This window comes from Phyllostomus hastatus, unplaced genomic scaffold, assembly GCF_019186645.2.
Source record: "Phyllostomus hastatus isolate PE091 unplaced genomic scaffold, TTU_PhHast_1.1 phas_contig_34, whole genome shotgun sequence".
Lineage (NCBI taxonomy): Eukaryota > Metazoa > Chordata > Mammalia > Chiroptera > Phyllostomidae > Phyllostomus > Phyllostomus hastatus.
Window position 1 is genome coordinate 62,787,268 of NW_025333857.1, and position 16,679 is coordinate 62,803,946.

Consider the following 16,679-nt stretch of genomic DNA (forward strand, 5'->3'; position numbering starts at 1 on the left):
GTGTATGTGTGTGTGTATATACAAAGTGGGGCAAAAAGTAGGCTTACAGTTGCAATACAGCCTTTATTCTTGTGTTGTTATTTATTAATTATTATATTATTTTCCATCAGAATAACTGCAAACCTACTTTTGCCCCACCCTGGACAGACACACATGTACACATCCATAGACACACACATTTGGAAAGGAGCATTGAGAATGGCTCATAAAATAAAATGCTTTTTTAAAAAAGATTTTTATTTATTTATTTTTTAGAGAGGGAAGGGAGGGAGAAAGAGAGAGAGAGAGAAACATCAGTGTGCAGTTGCTGGGGACTGTGGCCTGCAACCCAGGCTTGTGCCCTGACTGGGAATCGAACCTGCGACACTTTGGTTCGCAGCCCACGCTCAATCCACAGAGCTATGCCAGCCAGGGCCATAAAACGCTTTTTTATAAAAAAAGAGTCGGCCGTCTCTCGTGAGCCACTCAGTGTGCAAGGGTGGTCTCAGCACTAAGGCAAGTCGGTGACCACCCCAGGGCTGTAGTCAGATTCCGACCCCTCGGTGCTTTGCCCACACGAATAGGCACCTTCTGCAGCCCTGGGGCCATCTCGTGGATGGGACTGATGTTTCATGAGACTTCGGAGTGTGTGATGTCAGGGCAGAGAATGAATGAGCCAACTCACAGTCAGCTTGCCAACCCACAGCTCGAAAGTGAGCTGTCTTCAAGGAGAAACCCCTGGACCGAGGGCTCTGTGTACTAGCCCTGTCCCCGCTGGTCATGCTTGCCTTCATCGGCTCATTACCTGATTCATTTTTGCAGTTCTTTGTATTACTCTCTATGCAGTCATTGATTCATTTACTCTTCCATTTTCATACTCACTTCCTCCTTCATAAGGTACCTAAATGCCTATTCCTCATTCACAACTTGTGTTGTTCTTTCATTCACTCTTTTCCTCCCCCTCCATGCACTCACTCACTCAACATCTCTTTCATTCAGCTCACAAATACTGAGTGCTTGCTGTTGGCTAGGCCCAGTGCCAGGCTCTGGGCACAGAATGGGGACCACAGAGGGTGCTGACCTCATGGAGTTTACAGGGCATCGGGGAAGAGAGCTGTTGCTAAAATGTAACAGTCACCAAGCCCATGGGAAGGCGTAATGTTCCAAATTTGTCATGGGTGCCCATGAGCAGGGGGGTTCGGCCTGTCAGCAAAGCATGGAGGTCTTCTCTAAGCAGGACTGAAGGGTCACTAGTAATGCACACATTGAATTAGAGTGGGAAAGGTCTGGAAGGCCCAGGTGAGGAAATAAATGCACGCTTTGTGCCGAGAGAAAGCCCGGGGCTGAGAAGCTGGAGTTGCATGCATGTGATCCCCATTCACTGGTTGGCGCTTACTGAGTGGTCCCTGTGTGTCAGGCACCAGGTTAGGCCCAGAGGGGAAGCCACCTCACCCCTGCCCTGCCGGGGCAGCACCGGTGCTGAACACCGCCCTGCCTCAGCTGCACACAGCAGGGCAGGTTTCCTGGAGGATTTGAGCTGGGCCTCACAGCCAGTGGGACTTGTCTGTGAGAGGGCAGAGGGCGGGATGGTTCAGGAGGAGAGCACAAGAGCAGGAAGACAGAGGCGAGGACGTGTGGGACTCAGAGGGAAAACCAAGCAAGCGCAGGCCAGGTGAACTAACCAAAGCATGAAGGTGTTTCGTGGGAGATGAGGCTGACCAGATCATGCGAGGCCTTGAATGCCAGAGAAAGGGGCTGGACTTTGTCCTGGATGTGGGGAACCTTGGAAAGGTTTTCAAGCAGGGGAGGAACAAGACCAAACAAGGCCCAGGGCCGATACACAGTGGATGCCAGCTGGGTTGGAGACAAGAGAACAGTCGGGGAGACCAGGGGCAGCCCCGCTGAGGAGTTCACTCCCTCCCACTGTTCTCAAGGGGGGCAGCCCAGTCCACTGGGGACCAGGGAGTGGCAGGGTCCACACCGTGCGAGAGCAGCCGGCGAGCACCAGGAGACTGGGGCTGATCCCACTCTGCTTCCCTGCAGGGTCCGAGTGTGCCACCTCATGCCTGGACCACAACAGCGAGTCCATCATCCTGCCAGTGAATGTGACCATACGCGACATCCCCCACTGGCTGAACCCCACCCGGGTGGAGGTAAGTGACGGGGGCTGCCTGCCTGCCTGGGGCCGAGGGGAGGAAAACGACCCTGTGGAACTCTTCCTATGGCCTGGTCCAGCGTGAATCCCTTTACATGTGTTACAATACCAAATTTTCACACCTGCCTGTGGGTGGGGACTTACAATCATTTCTCCAGCCCTTAAGTAGTTAATACTTTCCCTCTGCCGGGCCCTGTGCTAAGAACCTGTTCCTCACGGTCCCGCTGACTTTTGCGACAGCCTGGGAATGAGAGGACCAATGTTTCTAGTTTACAGATGAGGAAACTGAGACAGGAACACCTCAGCAGAAAGCACAGAGCCAGTCCACACACCTGTGTCTGTCTGTCTGTCTGGAAAGCCCGAGCCCATGAGAAGGGTGCTACTGGGCTTCTCTAGTATCCGATAAGCTCTTGGAAGGCCCTCCACGTTCCCTAGCCTAGATCTCTGGTATCTCTCCCCACGATTTACTCATTTGGTAGAAAGCAACTAGTGTGTGATATGGGGAACTAGTAACACCTATTGTTTATGAAGCACCTACTATGTTCATGTGCCTAGCACTTAGCACACAAGACTGCATTTAAACCCCAGAATGGTTTTCTGGGGTCGGGGGTGGGGGGCAGCACTGTCTGTGTTCTCAACTCGTGGGCACTGAGATATCTCAGGAGCGGGATCTCCGACCGAAGCCTGCGCCCAAGTGCCCTGAGCTGCTCCAGGTGCCAGGCTGGCTGGCCCGGCCAGACCATGGAAGCCTGGCCTCCTGGCAGCCAGTGTCACTGCCCAGTCCATCTTTGGGGCTGGCCACTCCCACTTTCCTTTCTGTGATCAGTCAGGGGCCCCCAGCACTGAAGTGGGAGCCTGCTCTCGTCCTCCACGGCAACACACATCCCAAGCCACATGTACCAGCTCTGGGCACTGGCTCCTTACCCCGGAGAAGGTGGCAGAAGGAGGCGAGAGATGCAGGGCGAGGTTCAGTGGAGGCTCCAGCCCAGCCTTTCTGCCTGGGGTGCCAGGAGGCCTCGCCGTCTGCCCGCCTGCCACAGATCACGCCCTGGATAGCCAGGCAGAACCCGATACGGGGTGTCCTGTTTCTCAGATGAGCCGAGGGCATGGTTGTGAGGGCTTACTCAGCACTCCAGGCTACACACCTGGCGCTGGACCTGGCTGCTCTCTGCCCTGTGCACCCCCCCAGCGTTCTCCCCAGCGTTCTCCCTCCTTTCTCCTTCCTCTTTTCCTTCTGCTGCTGCTCTCTGCCCCATCGCCAACTTCATCTCCTTTTCCTGCGTCTGTTTTCACTGTTTCTCTCTTCCCTCTCCTGATACGGCTGTCACCTTGCTCTGCCTCCCCCGCGCACTTTTTACCCTCCATGAGCACCCACTCCATCTCCCTCCTCTCTCTCTCTGCCTCCAATGTTCCCACACACCCACCAGACAGCCCATTTCTCTAAGCTCACCCCTTTTCTCCCCTCGACGTGCCTTTCCCGTCCCTAACCCAGAGTCCCGCATAGATCCTCACTGAATGTCCCAGTGAATGCCAGTGGGCTGCACAAATCCAGCAACAGGCACAGAGCCCTTACTTCCAAATCCCGAGGATGTTGGCGATCACCAAGCCCGAGCCCCTCATTCTGCAGATGGAGAAACCAAGGAGCAGAGGGGAGGGAGCTAGCCAGGGCCCCACAGGAGGCAGAGACAGGATCTTCATGGTCACAGCTCCTTGCCCGCCCTGCTTCCCCCGCTCTCTCCTACCCTGACTTCCCAGGCCCAAAGGCAGGGGATACACCCGCACACAGGGCGGGCCCAGGAGACCGCGCTGCACCCAGTACTGCAGGGCTCCTTTGCCTGATCTAGACCACGCTCCCCTGGCCAGCTTCCCCTTGGTCCTTTTCTCTGCAACAGCCGCCCCCTCTCCCCGTGGGTGAATTCCCACCCTTTCTCCTCTGTGAGCCCTGGGCACTAAAGAGTTCAGTTATAATTCACTGTGAAATAAATCCAGGGATTTGAAAGCCTGCAAGCCCCCCTCCCCAGCTGCCCACCCGCTGCCTGCCCGCCCCAACCCCCACCCAGTTCCCTGGTCTGCCGGCCTTTATTGATGCCGGCCTACAGAGAGAGCCATAACGAGGTTCAGACCTTCACCAGTCTCCGGAGGCCTCATTATCCAGGAGGAAAAAAATGTGGTAGAAAAAGGGAGGAGGGCGAAGGGCAGAGATTGATGATTTCCAGGAATACAGCAGAAAAGCTGGCCCCGGCTGCACACTTGCCCCTTGTGTGGGGAGAGCTGCAGAAATAGAGCTGCTGGTGTGGGCGCTGCTGGGCTGGAGCTGGCCTGGACGGCTCTGCCTTCTGCCGGTCTGCCTGTGAGGGCCAGTGCGAGGTCGACGGTTGGGGCCGAGGCTCTGCTCCCACCCCATCACCTTTGTCCCAGGGTAAGGAGTGAGAGGCCAGACTGGGCAGTTCATGGATGCCTACTGTGAATCAGCACTGGGTCAGGCACCTTCCATCCTTTATTTGCACCCACACCCCTACCACACACATGTGCACACACACCTTAGGAAGTGGGTATCAGTCTCTTTGTCTTTCTGGTGGGGGAAATGGAGTCTCAGAGATGGAAGCCTCATGCCTAAGAGGAACTGAAGAGGGCCCCAGCTCAGTCTAATGCTGTAGTTTACTCTAGCTACCCAAGGAGCCTCTCTTGAATGTACAATAATAATAATAGAGGCGAAAACATCTACTGACTGCTTACCAGGGATTTGCTGGTAAATGGTTAGCGACCAGCTCTCCCCCTAAAACTGAACTCTGATTTGTAGCATTTGCCACTTACTATGGTGTAAATGTTCCCACCATGGAAGATGCCAGGTTTTCCAAGTTGCTGGCACTGCACGCAGCGTTAGGAAGAGAGAAACACTATTGCCTCCCGTGAGCCCATGCAAGCCAGCTGCAGCCCCCACTGGTGCCCATACACGACAGGCTCTGTTTTGAACATATGACACCTACTGGCACATATGCAGAGAACAATGACTACTTAGACAAGTACAGTATCACCACTGAGATCATTTGTTATGGCTAGTATACCACATTAGTGGCCTTTGTGAAGGCAGCTGCATGGTCATCTTATGTGTATGGTACACCCCTCAGTGCCTAGCACACAGTAGATGCTCACTAAACAGTTCTGGTTGCTGAGTGATGTGACCAAGCTTCTAGGTAAAGCCCAGGGACCTACTTGCTGCTTGTCCTTGGATAAATCCTATCACTCTTTAGGCCAGTTTCTCCATCTGTGAAATGAGAGATAGGCTGAGATCCAGAGTCACAAACTTAAACATCTGCAGGAACCAGCCAGGTAGGCTGAATGGCTAAAGCAGGCCAAACACATCATTTCTTTTTTTAATATTAAATACCTGGGTATATCATTCATAGTAGCAGTAGTACTTACTGCAAATATTTCAGGAAGATCTAGAGAAAAATACAAGAAACATTCACGTACATACTACCCAACTTAAATAAGACTTTTCAAATACAGTTGAGGTTTTTTACTTCTAATTTTGCTATAATTTGCATGGTCATCTTAAGCACAAGACTTGGTAAATGTTTATGTTTGTGTCCACTCATGAAACCAGCTCCCACACCAATTTGGGGTCATTTCCAGCTCCCTAGAGTCCTCTCTGCTCCAGACCAGGCAGTGCCCCCTCTGCCAAGGCAATCTCTGTTGATTTTGATTATTTGTTTAATTGACATATAATTGACATGTAAGATTACATTAGTTTCAGGTGTACTAAATACTTTAGCTTTACTTTCATTAAGAACAAAACACTCTATCCCTCTATTTTTTTAAAGTACACCCCCATGGAAGCCTCCCTCCCAACACATGCACTTTGATAGGGATACAGAGAAATTTTTTCCAGTCTAATAAATGAGACAATGCAATACAAATTCAAGGAGAAGTTGAGATGCCCCTCGGGCTGAGTAGTGGAGAGACTGCAGGGAATGGTGGGGACTGTGGCAAACTGAGGAAACAGGCTGCTTCCAAAGAGGGTGGCTCCAGGAAAATATGGGAGGGTGGAAACATGGGCTTAGGGTAGCCAGAGTTTTCTTTTTTTTTCTTGAGTACAAGAAATCTGGAGTTTTAAAAATATGAAATCCCTCGTTTTTTCTTAATATTGGCAAATAATGTTGACTTCTGTTAAGGACTTCATGTGCCAAACCAAACATTTCTGTGGGTTGTGTAGCCTGGAAGCTGTTGGCTTACAACCTTTGAATGAGATAGGCTCTTCTGGCCCTGGGCATCTCGACTTCAGGGCTCGGGCTCTCCCCGCCAGCGCCTCGGGAGCAGGAGCACCTCCTGTCCGCCTCGCACTGCCTCTTGCTCAGGGGAGCTGGGAGATGTCCCCAGTAGAAAATGCTGCCCACACCCGAGAGGCTTATAAGTCCTCTAGCCAGGTGGGACCTTGGATTATATAATGGCTTCTGAAAAAGGGGTGGAAGGGAGAAAGAGGAAAGGAGGAAGGGAAGGAGAGAGGGAATTAAGGAAAGAAAGAGAAATCAGCATTTATTGAATAACTATGATATGTAGGCATTTTGTCTCCACCACACTCCAATGAGATAAAGTATTATCACCATTTTATAGATGAAGAAGCCGAATTTCTAAGAAGATGTCGTTGCCCAATTCACATAACACATGTGGTTGAATCAGAGTTTGAACCCAAGGCTAATTCTCCTGCATCCATCCTGCAGGTCAACCACCTTACACATTATAAATCACAAACATATGCAACACTCGTAGGCAAAGGATGCAGAATTCATTCCTTGAAGGGAAGGCCGCACCATGGAAAACCCTGCCGAGTGTCTAAAGGTCAGAGGTGGAAAGGTTCAGAGTCAATATCTGACGTGTGGAAGGGGACATCACGTGCCCAGAGGGGAAGCCCATAGATGGAGAGATGGGTCCAGAATCCAGTCATGGGCACAGTCCTATGTTCACTCACCTGCCTGTTAGTTCATTCACTCCTTCAAAACCACTCACTGTGCACCTCATTTGAAGTGGCAGGTGGTCTCCTGGTACAAGGGATACAGGGTGGAAAACGCCTAGGCTCTCAAAAAGCTTACTCAGAAGAAAGCCAGAAGCTCAGTCCCTGATAACAAAAAGCAAAAATAAATGCTTTTTAATTTGTTTAAAAAAGTTAAGTGATACAATGCACTCATAGAAGGTCCCATGAGCCAAGGAAAAAGTCAAGGAGAAATGACAGCTCATCTTAGAACCTCAGGAGGGGTGTCAGATCTGTGCCTCAGGGTGAGGGGCCTCTTTTACCATCCCCTCTCATAAGGCTGGTCCTGCCTGGGGCCCATCTTTTCTGGAATTCACCTTGAGACACTCTGCCCTCTCCCAGATGTCACAAAGTCTCTCCACCCTTTTGATCCTTGGTCTTTCCATCAGTCAAAAGAGGAAGCCATTTTATATTTACAGCTTCAGGAGCTAGGGGAATCTGAAGGAGAATGTGAAGTTTAAACTAGAGACATGAAGAGCAGATAGGTGATGGTTTAATTCCTGACTGTCACTGCCTGTGTGTATGACTTGGGGCAGGCTCTTTAACGTCTCCGTGCTTTCGTTTCCTCTAGGGTAAACCAAAGTCAAAACTGGTACCTGTCTCATAATTTTAATAAGGATGAAATAGATGAAAGTTCAGAGCGCGGGGCTTGGGCCATAATATTTGCTTAATAGAGGATGTCGTGTTGATAAGAATATGGATAATGATGATGGGGTTGGTGATGGTGAAGATGATGATAGTAGCAGTGGTGGTCGAGGTGGTGGTGTGACGGTGGTAGCTCTGCTGCTATTGATGATGGTGGCAGTGCTGGTGAAGGTGATGGTGATAGTGCTGGTGGTAGTATTGGCGATGGGGGTGGTAGTGCTGGTGTGGTTGGCAGTGATGAAGGTAACGGTGATGATGGTGGTGGCTTTGATGCTGGTAGTCACTGCAGCTAGGGAAACAATGTATTCTTCCCATCACCAAGGCAGGAAATGAAAGCCGTTTTACAAAACCCGGTCTGAAGAGACTCTGACAGGGCTGGAGGTCCCACTGGCTGAGAGGTCTCACAGAGGAACAAGGCTGACGTTTGAGGGGCCCCACTGCGATCTCCCAGCTTGTGGTATAAACAGCCTAGCCTTCCCTTCATCTCCTGTTGCTTGTCCCCTTTCCCAGTTCTCCTCACACACAGAAAGGGCCCTGTAGTGAGACAGGTGGGGCGTGCAGCCCTGAGGAATAGTGGAAAATCCAAACACCGTGGAAAGATAAATAGGCTCATGCAGATAGTATAAAAGTCCTTTTTCTACACTCACGTCAGGTAAACCTCAACTGACAGAAACGTGTACAACCACACCAAGACACTCCTACAGATGGATTAAGTTAGCTCCCAAATAAACAGGGGAGGGATGGGCATCAAGTCCCTAGCGGAACCTAAACCTGCTGTTTTCTACTGCTTGAACCATTACCAAGTACCCCTCCAACATCCTTGAATTTTGGCTGGGAACAGACTCTCAGTCCCAGAAATGAACGTCTGGTGAAAGTTTCCCAGAGAATGTCTCGTGGCTGGGGAGCAGCGGGCAAAAAAGTAGCTGAGCTGGAAGTGGGGAACACTGCGGATACTCACATTCCTTCATTTGGTCAACACGCATGGGTTTGCTGTGCTGCATGCCTGGTTCTGGAGAAAGACAGAGATGTCTCAAACCCAGGCTCTGCCCTCAGGAACCTTAAGTAATCAGTCCTTAGGTTAACCATTTCCATATCATTTATTTCAACGCATCATCACAAGAAGATTATGACAGGTTCAGTACCCATTTCACAGATAAGAGAACCAAGTCTCAGAGTGGAAATTGCAAAGCACTGTTAAGTCAGACTTGTAACCACACCTGTCCTACCTCGGCATCCGAGGTCTTTCCCATTTATCACCTTGTGTGTGTCTATTGGGAAAAGTTCGACATGTCAATAGTGGCAGTAGGGGGCTAGAGAGTAGGTCTCATATTTCAAGACTGGTTTGTAGATTTTCAAGGCAGAGTGTTTGTCCAAGACCTTTAATTCAGTGTAGACTAAACTGGTTCTCTAAACTAGACACTGTGCTAGGCATAATTAATGTTCTTCTGATGCTCTAAAAGAAAGGAAGACAAGAAAATATAGCCCTTTGATAAAAATCTCTATCTTGAGATGGATCCATTCATTCATTCATAACATAAATATTTATGGGACATCCTCCATGTGCCAGGCACCATTCTAGGCACAGAAGATCCAAGATGCTGTGGGGCAGAGAAGAAAGGCACCCAACCTAGTCTTAGCCAGATCTCAGAGCTGTGTGATTCCCTTTGTTTTAGGCTCACCAAGAAACTTAATTACACTTTGGGTTCCATAGAGGTCTGTCCTCAGGGAAAGAATGAGTTGATCACATGGATTTTCCACATTCTGGCCCATGTGACTGTTTATGTCTCAATTACAATTGATCAGCTAGCCCTCAGCCAGGAGAATGAGCCCTGGTCATATAGACTTCTGTGGCTGGCCCGTGTCACAGCTTCTCATTGCAAATCTAAGCATTTGCCTCCATGTCATTTTTAGTTTATTATTTTACTTTTTAAAAGAAATCATTGTGATCTGGCATGAAAAGCCAGGCATCTATGGTAGAAGAGAGAAGAGAGCCTCTAGGATGGTTACCTGAGCCCCATTCCTGATGCTATTTCATATTCCTAGTTTTAGCTTTCTTTTTTTACCTACTTGAAAAATTGTCATCATGTTGGATGTTATGAGCTGCCTTAACTCTTTTCCAAAACAATTGCTAGGTTTCATATCATGGTTTCTCCACTTAACAGCTGTGTAGTTTGGGGGATTTATTGTCCTTGTGACCTAATAGTAATGCCCACCTCACTGCATGGCAAGAAATAAATAAGACAATGCATAAAGCAGTTAGCACCATGAATGCACTCAATACATTTTAGTTGTCATCATCATAACAACAATTATTATTAAGAGAAGCTACAAATAAATACATATATGCGTAACTATAAGCTCTGCCTGAGGCTGGAAAATGGGAAAGCTACAGAGGAAGGAAGTCTTGAGAAGAAATTTCAAACATAACTGCAGATTCTCCAGGTGAAAAGATGGGGAAAGCAGTTCAGTGGAGGAGAGCAGCAAGAACGAAGTCGCAGGGCTAGGGTAGAAAAGTGGGGCCACCTCAGGGAAATGTGAGCTGGACCATATGGCGTGGTGGCAGGTGGAGGCTGGAAGGGTTCTCTGGCTCCGCAGGTTCTGAATCAAAGGGTGGTTCATTCATCCTCCAGTTCTCAAACTGCATTGTGAATTAGAATCATGTAGAGTCCCAGGCCTTGAACCACAGAGATGTGGATTCGCTAGATCCAAGGTGCCACCCAAGAATGTGCCTCTTTAATGTGTTCCCACAGTGATCCTGGGAGAGTGGTCCTCAGTGTTATCATTCTCCGTGCTCAACACCATTCTCCCACCTTCCTGCTGTAGACACATGCATGCACGCACACACTGCAACACACATGTACACCCACGCATGCAGGCATGTATGCACACATACATGAACACACATACTCTGTCTTTACCCTTCCTCCCACCTTATCCTCAACTCCGTCCCTGAGTCAAAAATCAGAAACAGATTTTCAGAAGGGCCTTTCTGATCCTGTCTCCATCCCTCCATGCTGCTTCTTGTTAGCCCTTACTCCTGGCAGGGAAATACAGAATTTTAACATTATGGCTCCTGTTATTGCAAGTATCGGGGCAAACCCTGCACCTAAATGCTAAGGTGAGGTCTGAACTTGGAAGCTCCAGAAAGAGGTGGGGTGGTTGAACGTGGTGCCGACAAAGAGATGGCTGCTCCCCCGGCGAACGAAACCCATCTGACCTCTCTCCCTCTCTCCACAGAGAGTTGTCTGCACGGCTGGTCTCAAGTGGTACCCTCCCCCTGCCCTGATCCACTGTGTCAAAGGCTGTGAGGTGAGTTCCTGGAAATGCTCCTGCTGTTATTATTGTTAGCGTTCTATTCATCAAGGCTGCCACTTCCTTCACCTGCCAAATGCTGTAAATGCCCTTTCAATAGACTTGTTGGACAGGAATCAGCAATCCTATTTTACAGATGGTGGAACTAAGGCACAGAGAGATCAGCAAACATACTCAAAAACATGTCTAGTGCGTAACAGAATGAGGATTCTGAGCTCGCTTTTTCTGCTTCCTGAGCCTGTGCTCAGCATCGCATTGCACTTGTGAGTGAGAGTGGGAAGCAGGCCATATTGATTTAGCACCTGTGAAATGCCAGAAATTTAACCAGCGTTATCACAATGAAGTGTCACGGAACCACACGAGGCAGGTCTTTTCAATTCCCACTTTCCCGATGAGCATCTTCCAGAGAGATCACTTCCTCTGCCATGTGCGTGCCATTCATATGCTCTTCAACCCCAGAAGTAATGTAGACCACCTGAGACCCAGCCATTGAGCTGAAAGTGGAAGATGCCCTCTGACCCGTCTGCTCTCTGACTTCACAGCCATGCACTGGACCTGCAGTTATGGAGTTGTGTCTCTATGTAGCAGTGACCAGCTGGCAGCAGGGCAGGGTACTTGGAGTGTCACCTCCCTTCTCAACGGACTGCTTTTCATAAAACTGAGAGACATTTTTGTGTACCCCCAAGCCCCTGTGGTCCTTAGCTGGCAGTGAAAAGGAGACCTCAAATGCCACCCAGGCTGATGTCTAAATCTCTGTGGTTCCCCCAAGCCCACTCAGGAAAATGCAGGTGAAAAAGGACTAGACAAGGCTCTAGAGAACTTTGTATCTGATGAATTTCTTAGATTGTCAGAACCAGAAGTGCTCTTCCAGGTCATCTAAACCTGACCTTTTGTTTTAAACATGGGGACACTGAGATCTAGACAGTGGTTGGTCTAAAATGTGATAGAATGCTCAAATTGGAAGAGTTCTCAGTGGGATCTCATCCTATTCATTTGTGGTCTAGACTGGAATTGTGGGCCCGAGAGGGGGTGGACTGGCCCTAGGAGACACAGAATAACAGACATGAGCCAAAGCATGAATCCGGGTCTCCTGACTCCCAGGAGACCTGGGAGGCCTTTCTTCTCCACCAGGTCATCTCCTGCTCATGAATGATCCCCTGGCCTGTAAGTGTCACAGGACAGTCCCTTGCCCACACACTTTTTTTTCTATGTATTGGTTAGGGAGGGACCTTCTGCTGCATCTTCTCAGAGCACTTAACACTGGAGTCTTTAAGGACCCCATCCTTCTAAGAGTCAGCCAAGAATAGGAAAATCAATGCCAAGGCCATGTGGCTGTTGCTTCCTCCCATCTCTGTGGATCAGTCCAGCATTTCAGCATAAGGAAGGTTGGGTTACCTGGGCATTCATTCTGCTGAGTTGGCAGTCTGGGCAACCAGTGTGACAGCAGAATTCGATCTCTCCTTTGACTCAGCAGTGGGGCCTAAGAGACCCTCACCTGCAGGCTCTGAGCCCTGCCAATGATGCTTATCGCCTTTGCCCTTGCAGGTGCCCCTCGTCTCCTTTCTTCCTTAGCTTAGAGCTAATAGTTTGTCTCTTGTCTGGGGCTGAAAAGTATGCTTAGAAGAGACACAAATGCTGCATCTAGGGAGGGGCCATCAACCTGGGGTTTCTAGAGGTAGCCAAGATCCAGAAAGGGTTTGGGACCCTGAGTCCCCAGCCCTTGACTCCAGCCTGTGTCCTAAGTGGTCATTCATTCATTCATCACAGCTTCACTGAGTGCCTATTATGTGGCTGACTCTACACTAGTTTCTAAGATTAAAATGATCTTAATTAAGTGGAAACAGTAACTATGCCCCCCCCGAATCATTCTTGCTCCCCATCTCTCCGTGCATCCACTTAGCCATGCATGCATGCATCCATCCATCAACCATCATTTTGCTAAATAAACATTTAAGGAACATCTATTTCATACAGTGTTGCATTAATTGACAGGCATTTTGCTGAGAAATCTAAGATATAAAAATGGATGGCACACATTCCTCCCCATAAGGAATTCACAATATAGTAGAAGGAAATAGACAATTAAGGAGAGCATTCTAAAATACATACAGAGATTATAACCAAGGAAGTTCAGGAAACCGTAGAAGCACAGAACATCTTGGGGATATCAAGAAGACCTGTTAGAGGGGTAATATTTGAGCTAGATTTTGGAGAACAACTTACTTACATTATTAGGAGTAGCAGCATGAGAATTACCAAAGATGGGAGAAATCTTTAAGTAGTATATCTTTTCACACGCCCCTTTCTCTGGAAATTCCCCTGTCTTCACCCCTAATTAATTTCCACTCATCTTAGGGTCTCAGCTGAAACATTCTTTCCTCAGGGACACCTTCATGAAGCTCCCTGATTAGGTCAAATCCTTCCACTCTTTATTCAAACAGTATTATGTACTCTCTTCCCTAGCTCTTATCAGAATAGAAATTGGCCAATTAGCTATGTGATTATTTAACTAAAGTCTCCCTCCTCACTAACATGTAAGGTTTAGAGGAGTAGGAGCACTATGTATACTGACTTACTATTAGGTTTTTTTTTCTTTAGCACATGTGTAACAACAAGTAGTCATTCAATAAATAGGGTTGAATAGAGGATGGATGGATGGATGGATGGATGGATGGATGGATGGATGGATGGAACAGCAGCTGTAGGAAAAACACATAGAAGAGTGTAGCTAATGATGAAACTGGAAATTTTTCAAGGGCCAAATTTAAAAAATAGAACCATTTCATTCATATTTGTCTCTTTCCGAGATACTCCTGAAATACTCCTTTTATATGCCAGTCCCTTTCATTCTAAGGATAGGACATTTGGTTTCATTCATTAATTTGCTTATATGTGATATGAGGAAGAACATAAAGAACTGAGCCCATGGGCAGATCTCCCAAGGCACAGAGAAAAGCAAAGAGCTTATCATGTGTTGGTCTGATGTCTGTGCCACTCTAATATAAATGCAGTCATGTGTTTCTTATGTCAGTCACAAGGCAGTCACACCTCTGCTCACAGCTGAGTGCATGTGCACGCATGCACACACACACACACACACACACACCCACTTGAGTATAAGCTCCATTTTGCTAATATCTTTTTTAGACATGGGCAGGGCAGTGGTAAAATGGAACCAGGCACCATGAGATGGGGCACAAAGACTCTATGAACTTGTAGCAGAGATGCAAAAGCCAGGGATGCTGCACAGGATGGACTCCTGTGAGCTTGGAATGGGATGGAGAAGCCAGGCTAGGAAGGAGAGACCACTATATCACAGGGGTTGTGCTGGGATGCAAGGGTCTTAACCAACAGATGACATCTTTCCCATCAATGAGTCACTGAGCATCAGACTCTAACCCGAACTTTTATCACAGGGGTTTCACTGTCATCTGCCTTCTGTATATTGAAGAGTCACACAATATTGCCTTTGCTGGGAGGAAGGCAATGCTCACTGCTTTGAAAAGTCAGTGGACTAACCCTGCCTCTTCAGTACTGGGAATCCTGAGGCTCAGAGAAGATAAGCCACTTAGACAAAACCATCAAATAACCACCCAGCTGGCTAAAATTGAAAGTCTTGAACCCAGGTTTTCTAAACCACTGACGACTGCCTTCTTGCTATGCCAGTACAATTACATCCCATTGCAAAAACACCTCTAAGATCCAAAGTTGTACCGAGCATTAAATTAGGTGATTTGGAGACAAAGATGGACTGGATATTTGCCCGTGTCTCTGAGCAGCTGAGGCATACCCACAGGCGATATGAGACAGTGTGCTAAGTGCCCGGATGGGGAGATACAAGTGCTTGGGGGTGGGGGTGGGGCTGGGAGGTTGCAGAGACTCCTGACTTTCCCCTAAGGTGGCTTTGGGTTCAGATCAGTAATGATTCAACTCCATCATCTTTTCCTCCTCTTTGGAGCATCACAGAGTTAGAGGCACAGAGGGGAAAAAGAAATAAAGCAATATGTGACAGAGCCTAGAAAGGTAAAGAGGGAAACATGGAGCCAACTTAGGTTTCAGTCACCCCTCTGCCACTGCCTGCATGATCTTGGCCAATGCCCGTTCCCGCTCTGACTCTCAGAGTCCTCATGTGTGAAATGAGACTGGTGATGCCCCCCCTCACGTGGTGTCCGAGAACAAAGGAAGAAAACAGACATGTAAAGCATGTGACAGCGGCATGTCTGCACTCCGGTGTGAGCGGGGAGGAGGCCCACAGTCATATACAGACCACGGTGCCAGGTTCCTATGAATTCTGACATCAGATCTTTGTAACTCTTGGGCAATTCCCATTTAGCTTCCTAATATATTTGCATATATCTTAGTATAAATTATATTTCATTACCTACTACCAAGAAAAGTGGGGCAAGGAGACTCAAATTTTCTTATCCTTTTTCCCCCCGCTACAGGAAGGTGTGAGTAGTCTACCCGGTGGCTTTGCATTCCCAGTGTGCAGGAGTGTGTCTCCCACGGTTAGCACACGTTACTTGGGAAATCTTGGCTAGTTAAGGCTCTTGTTCAAGGGGGTGTTGGGACCTGAAGCCAGGTAGAAGCTTGTGAGAAGATGAGAGACAGCTACATGATGACGGAGGCCATGCCCCGCTCACTCCAGGAGGCTAACAAGGCATCTCTCCTTCTTGCCCCCTCCTCCTCTGTAGCCCTTCATGGGAGACAATTACTGTGATGCCATCAACAACAGAGCCTTCTGCAACTACGACGGTGGGGATTGCTGCACATCCACGGTGAAGACCAAAAAGGTAGGCAGCGCCCCCCTCCCCTGGCAGCCCTCTTACAGGCCTCACCAGCTCACTGGGCCAGGATCACCCCTACCTGTTGGACAACCCATTGTTCTGACTGTGCCAACATGAGCCTACAAGTTGTATTGTGTTGTATTGTATTGTATTGTATTGTTTTTTATTCTTTTAGCTACTAGTTGAGCTAATGTCATGTGCTCCGGCCCTGAGTGACATTTGGAGGCTCATAGACTATTTTTGCAGATTTGGTCTCTAACCCTCAAAGCTTAGACAAATAAAAGTGTGGTACATACTTTTAGAAGGGAAGGACAGAGTGCTATGAGGGCCCAGGCAAGGGGTCAGAGAACCTCTACAGAAGGATCGGCATTCGATGCTGTAACTTGAGGGATGCGGGCAAGGAGTGGGGAGTGGCCAGGGGAAGAGTGTCAAGGTCAGAAGGGTGGAATGTAAAATCCTACAGAGGACATGCACTTCTAGGGGTTATGGCTAAAGTCCATGGGAAGAGATAAGATGGGACATTCCCAACAAGGTCAATCATGGCTGTTGAGCATTTTATGATTTTTTTGTTTTTCTCACCTATAGAATTAGGGGTGACATCCTGGTTGTGATGCTCTTCCTTTGTGCATCAGGATGCAACAGGAGTAATTCAAGTGTTTATAGTAAAACTAAAACATATGACTGAGATGCATGCGAACCACTCACAGAAGGGTGGCCGTGCCCACCTTCCTCCTGACCCGAGATGGAACCCGAGTTTGAGGTCCCAGCTAAG

At 48.4% G+C, this 16,679-nt stretch overlaps 1 protein-coding gene across 1 annotated transcript in view; it reads left to right on the forward strand.

The window, feature by feature from the left end:
- The window catches only part of PAPPA (pappalysin 1), a 224,305-nt gene that overhangs the window by 188,838 nt on the left and 18,788 nt on the right, over window positions 1-16,679 (forward strand). The window contains exons 19-21 of the mRNA XM_045840799.1: window positions 2,023-2,132; window positions 11,046-11,117; window positions 15,815-15,913. Coding sequence (XP_045696755.1) covers window positions 2,023-2,132; window positions 11,046-11,117; window positions 15,815-15,913 — 281 coding nt within the window. The remainder of the gene's footprint in view (window positions 1-2,022; window positions 2,133-11,045; window positions 11,118-15,814; window positions 15,914-16,679) is intronic.